This window comes from Motacilla alba, chromosome 4A, assembly GCF_015832195.1.
Source record: "Motacilla alba alba isolate MOTALB_02 chromosome 4A, Motacilla_alba_V1.0_pri, whole genome shotgun sequence".
Lineage (NCBI taxonomy): Eukaryota > Metazoa > Chordata > Aves > Passeriformes > Motacillidae > Motacilla > Motacilla alba.
Window position 1 is genome coordinate 15,844,972 of NC_052045.1, and position 6,000 is coordinate 15,850,971.

At 44.3% G+C, this 6,000-nt stretch overlaps 1 protein-coding gene across 3 annotated transcripts in view; it reads left to right on the forward strand.

Moving 5' to 3' along the window:
• LOC119694999 (ubiquitin carboxyl-terminal hydrolase 12-like) overlaps nt 1-4,433 on the forward strand; it is a 28,816-nt gene extending 24,383 nt beyond the window's left edge. For all 3 annotated transcript variants that reach the window (XM_038122756.1, XM_038122757.1, XM_038122754.1), the window contains one exon: nt 2,099-4,433. In XM_038122756.1, coding sequence (XP_037978684.1) covers nt 2,099-2,200 — 102 coding nt within the window. In that variant the 3' untranslated portion in view covers nt 2,201-4,433. The remainder of the gene's footprint in view (nt 1-2,098) is intronic.
• Nucleotides 4,434-6,000: the final 1,567 nt, after the last annotated feature.

Genomic DNA, 6,000 nt, shown 5'->3' on the forward strand with positions numbered 1-6,000 from the left:
TGAGAAACCTGAGCCAGTGGTCTGTGGCTGATTTGAGTTTGACACTTGTCACCAGAGCAGCCAGGGGATGCACCCAGTGCCAGAGTTTACCTGGAAACATCCATCCATGAGGGGAGGCACAGGATGGCTCTGCCTAAAAATACCTCAGGGATTTGAATGCTGGCAGTGGGATTGCAGAGCTGCATTTGGTTTGGAGAACCAGAATAGATGTCTGGAAATGAGCAAATCTCAGTTCATAAAAAAACATCATCTTTAATGCCAGGTGAGGTTGCAGCTTTAGAGTAACAGCCATCCACTGCTTGTTACTCTAAAGTTACAACTGGGTTAAACTATATCTGGTCAATAAGAATGGGAAGAATAGAATCTATATAATCCCCTTTCAGTTCCGCTGTGTTTTCTGTGCATAGTGAAATTAAAGAAGGAACTCAGTTTTGCTGTGCTGAAACTAAAAATATCTGAGGCATGAATTAATATGGATCAAATGTTTGAGTTGCATTCAGGATGAGTAGTGGAAATAGGCTTGATTGCATGGCAAGTGAGCTGGCACTTAAAATAAAACATGTTTGACTTGTCTGCTAAATATACTGCAGGAGCTGAGGAGTGTTCTTTCACTATATTTCTGTTAAAATGTGCCTCTAACAGTCTGTAGTAACGTTATGTTAATAAATGGTGTGAAAATGCACCAGCCTCAGCAGGGGATTTCAGCTTCCCCTCACTCCTTGAATGGAGAAAAGACAAAACATCCCCTCTAATTCTTAAGAGAAGGTTTTTAAGAGAAAGGTTTTTTGTTTTTGTTAAACAAAACCCTTCGAAAGAGAATTTCTGCAGTTGATGCATCTTCTGAAAACTCATATCTGCTTTTTCTTGTGCTGAGCAAAGGCTGCTCCCAGCTCACTGCTGTTTGGCAGTGCCACATGGAGAAGCCAGTGCTGCTGAGCTTGTGGTGATGCCAAAATCTGCTCAGGGAGAAGAGATTTCACCTTCTCCAAGTGGATTCTGCAGCTGAGGAGGATCCCTTTGTTTTAAGGTGTAATCAGAGGTTGGTCTCTGCTCCTCCTGAGCAGGGCAGGTGTTCAACCCAGAGCTTCTTGTGTTTGCAACATTTATGTACTCCCTCAACTTTATTCCTTGGGAATAAAAGGAAACTCATCTCCTCCTCAGCCTCTCATTTCTGTGGATCCAGAATCCTAAAGGGATTAAAAAACTCCATCCCAGTGGAGTGCTGAGCAGCACAAGTGCCTGGGAATGTTTTACTCCAGTCTCTGGGCTGCAGGATCCAACGCATTAATGGGAAGCCAGTTGTGCTCAGGACCTGGATCAGGACATGTGGAACCTGCATCTTTAAAAACCCTTTGAAATTCCCTCCAGTTGCTGCTTGGAGTATGGGAGCAAAGCAGCTTTTCTGCACATAGGTCACAACTTTAAATACAAGCAGATTTTGATTCTGTTAGTACAGCAAATCATAATTTTTCTTAAGACACAAACCTTGTGATAATACTCCAGATGGCTTTGCTTGGTAGGAAAGCTCTTTTATGGCCAACAATCATAATTAGATAAGACCCACAGAACTCATGAAGCACTTGCAGGATTTTTCTCCTTGAAAGGGTCACAGTAACTTTGAAATGTGGAGTTATTTGAGCTGAATTTTCAATCTACACAACATGTACTTGCAGCTGTACAAAAACCCTCTTGCCTGATTAATGACTGGTGGTTTTTTTTTTGGTGACTAATGATTTTTTTTTAAATTATAAAATACTCAGGCCAGGTACCACCAGCATGAGAAAAGCAAATATAAAAATGTCATGTAGTCCTTTAAGGATACATTTTCATGGATCACTTGTTTTGTAGTCCAACTTAGGACTGCACCCCTTCTGAGAAGTTTATTATTTCATCCTCATTTCCTGTTTTTTCAATAATCAGTAAGTTGTTAAGTGGGAAAAAATGTTTTGTTGGATTGAATGATGTTGAAGTGTCACCATGCCAGCACTGCTTGGCTTTCCAGGTCACCTCCAGGAGCTGGGAATAATGGTTTATCTGGGAAAAGGCTTTTAAGGTGGTGTTGTGATTGAAGCTAATTAAAACTTCCATTAATTTTCAGAAAATTGACGCCCAGGCCATTGAAGAATTCTATGGGTTAACATCGGACATTTCCAAAAACTCTGAGTCTGGATATATCCTCTTCTACCAGTCCAGGGACTGAGACAAGAGACACAAAGGATGGACACAATGAAAAAGGGATCAAGCTTTGTCCGAGAGGAACCCGTGTGTGCCAGCAGAGCAGTTCCTCGGTGTTGCTGTAGGACCAGGACAGACCCAGGGGAGGGAGGGGACAGCTCCCCCCTGCCCTCTTTGGAGGATCAGTGCTGAACTGCCCTAACAAGAAGAGCTTCTGTTCCAGTTTTCTTTCTGGGCTTTTTTTTTTTTTTTTTTCACGTGCTATCTTCCAAAATCTGTGTTACCTCTACTTGAAACCTGGCTGCTTATTTGTTCATGAACTCAAGAAGAGATTTCAAAGTAGCATTGTAGGATTTTTACCATTTAAAGTTGGCCTGAGGCTATACCTTGGTTTCTGCCATCGTTTTTCTGTATTTTAGCAGAACGATTTCAATATTCAGTGTCAGCTGAAGGCATATTTTAGGATATGAGCAGCAGCTGGTTGCTGGATATTTTTGGTGACTCAGACTTGAGAAGCAGTACAAAGCTAAGACGTATTGGAAATGTCAAGTCTGTAATTTTTATCAAGAAAAAGCAGACAAACCCTTTTCTCTGCAGCATTGTAAACCTTCCCATTCTGCATTCTCTTGGGTTTAGAGAATACTAACAGCACTGCTTCTTTTTGTACTCTTATTTGTGCTGTTCTGTTTCTCCTGCAGAAGGCAGAGAACTGTCTCCACATCCAGCCTCTCCTGCTGTGCATTTTCCTCTGGAAGCAGCAGTTTTGCCTCCAGGCCCCGTTGCTGCAGGTTCCAGGGGAGCAGAGCAGCCCTGCCCTGTCAAAGACCATCTCTGCTGTAGAAAAGTTGGGAATTCCAGCCTTTCTTGGAGCTGTTGCATAAACCAAAAGTGCCCTCATTCTGAAGCAGGATCTGTTCCACATTTCACTCAATTCCAAGCAAACTGATGCAAGTTGCATTTTGAATCTATGCTAATCCACAGAAACAGCACTAGTTGGGAAGGGCTGGCCCAGGGAACGGGTGTTTAGGGAACTAATCCAGGGGTTCTGAGTCTTCAGGGTAAGGAACAGGTGAGAAGGAAAACCAGCCAAGCCAGCAGACATTACCTGGTCAGTGTTGCAGCCATTGTTGGTGATGTTTGTCTCCATCTGGGAATCATAACCCCCCCCTAAGATGCTTCTGATTGTTTTACCTCTCTAGGCCTTGCTTCCCAGGGGAAATGGTTGGTCTGTTGAAGACTGAAATGAAGCAATTATCTGTTATGTGTATATATTCTAATCTCAAGGATAACTAGAAAGAAAAGACTCTAAGGAAGATGGTGAGAAATCTCAGAAAATCTCGTGCAAGTTTCTTTTGGAGAAGTCCTGTTGCTGTGCCAAAGCCTGTCACAGCTGGCTCCAGCCTCCCAGTGGGAGTGAGTGTTCTGCTGGGTCCCTGAGCTGTGTGTCCTCAGTGTGGCTGTCACAGCCCCTCATCTGTCCCCAGTGCTTGTTCTTGAGGATCTTTAACTTATGCAATTCTGTGGCTTGTGCAGGATATTCAATATTTTACCAAAACACTGTCCTCAGGAAAGCAGCATCTCACAGCTCCTCGTGCTGCCTGTGTCTGTTCCTTCCTCTCATGACCACAAAGGTGATGTTTAGCAATTAACTCCTGCCTTCAAAATGCAAATGAACCTTTGCCATTGTATTCCAGCTGGGTACAGCTTCCATTCTCCTGGCACATCTCTTCCAGAAGATAAAATATGGACATTGGGTTTTGTAATTATTTTTTATTATACAGAGTACTGTCATTTTAAGAGACACATTCAACAGCAGCAAATGTTCTTGTCATCTTGTCCTTGTTGTGTGACAATTGTTCCTGGCTAAGAGTCTTCTCCCCTTCTCCACACACAAGCTGTGAGTCCTCTCCTGGTGATGCCGCCAGAAGACTCTCATCACTGAGTCTTGCAAAAAATGAAAAGAAAAAAAAAGAGAGCACTGAGTTAAAAATAATCTAAACAGTAAATACAAAAAGTAATGTAGTACACTAGACATGTATTTTGTATATCTGGTGATACCTTTTTACAAATAAAATACCTGACTGAGAGATAATATTGAAAGATATATACTATAGATTAAAAACTGTTCAAAGTGCACTTTTGCTACAGATTTATAAGGAGACTAAAAGGAATGAAATGGGAAGAGAATGGCGTGATGTTACTTCTGTATAATAAATGACCCCACCTGTCTCCAATAAAGGTCATTATGATCAAACCCACGGCACCCAGAGGTATTTCCTTGAATCTCACTCCTTAACTTCTCCCAGCCTGCTGGCTGGCTGAGGATCCTGATCCTGCTGTGTTTGCATCCCTATAACCTGTGCAGGAATGGGTCAGAGCAGGAGAACTGAATAATTCAGTGTCAGGGATGGTAACTGCTCTGCTGCTACAGCAGGGAGAGGTTACCCAGGGCCTCTCTTCGTCCTTTTCTCCATCACCCCCTGGAGCTCTGCTGCTGCCTTTCCCTGGGATTTCTTCTCCCTCTTCCCCCCTGTGTCTGCTCCCTGAGACTTTGTTGCAAATATCATCTGACTGATCTGGAACAGAGACATTTAAAGGCAAAACCAGGAGCCTGTGCTTGGAGCTGTTGAGGTTCATTGCAGGACAGGTTTTCATTTCGTTGTGGTTCACTGCAGTTCACCTTTGCACAGGAAAATGGGATCCTGTGAGTAGGAATTTATGGGAATACAATGCAGTAGGGGCAGGGGAGATTGGAAGATGGCAGCTGCTCTGTAAAACCACGTTGTAAATCCCAAATGCTGCCAGGCCCTTGTCCTGCTGGGTCACACCTTAGCAGGAAATAAATGAGCTAATTTTAACTCCGGTGAACGTGAGTTGGACTTGCAGGAGGAGCATTCCCTGGAAACTGGGAGAAAACAACCAAACCCAGAAGGACTGAAAGCAAAGCAGTTTGAGCTGAGTGCCACTAGGGCAGGGCTGATGCTGGGATTTGGGAGCTGGGTTGGTCCCTGCAGCTCCTCTCCAGACCCTCTACCGGAGCGAGGGTGGAGACCATCCCATGGTTTTTATTTCTCTATTAAACGATATTTTGCTTCAAATTCCACACTTGCGGAGAGGCTCTGCCCTTGGCTCTGCAGCACAGAGGGGCTCTCTGACCTGCTGGTGGTGCTCAGCACGTTCTGGGTACCAGCAGGAGCTTTTAAAGTCCCCGTGCCCGCTCAGTTTAGGAGATACTTTAAACAAATCCTGTTTGATAGGTACAAGAATGTAGCGTTTTGCCCGGGGGGTTTTGAGCTGATCTGATGAGCTCTCAACACCCCAACACTACACCCCAGAATAGCTCAGCTTTCAGTAGGAAGGCATAAAAGGAGCAGGAGGCTGATGTGACAGCGTCAGGAACAAGAAGGGTTTAATAAAGGCAAAATAACAAACTCAAAGCGATCCAGGTGCCACAGACTTGTGCTCCTGGTAAAGACACCTCACAACAGCGATTTGGCTTCTTTGTTCTGTGCTTTTCTACTCAATGGCCCAGGCGGGACCTTTTGGCTCATGGCCAATTAGCTGTCCCCAAACTTGAGGTGAAGTCCCCAAGGTCCTATCAGTGACTTTCCTACCTGATCACCGGGAGAAACTTCTGGGCTCTTTCCTTTTTGGGGGACAGAGGAAGGTTCTGTCCCTCTGTCCATAGGGGGCACATTCCTACACAAGAAAGAAAACGGCCTGAGAAAGACCCCTGAGACGAGTCAGACCTTCCCATTGTGGGGCTCGCATTTAGCGAAAGGAAACAATCCCTGAAACGTCATTAATTCCCAAGGTGTCAAGTGC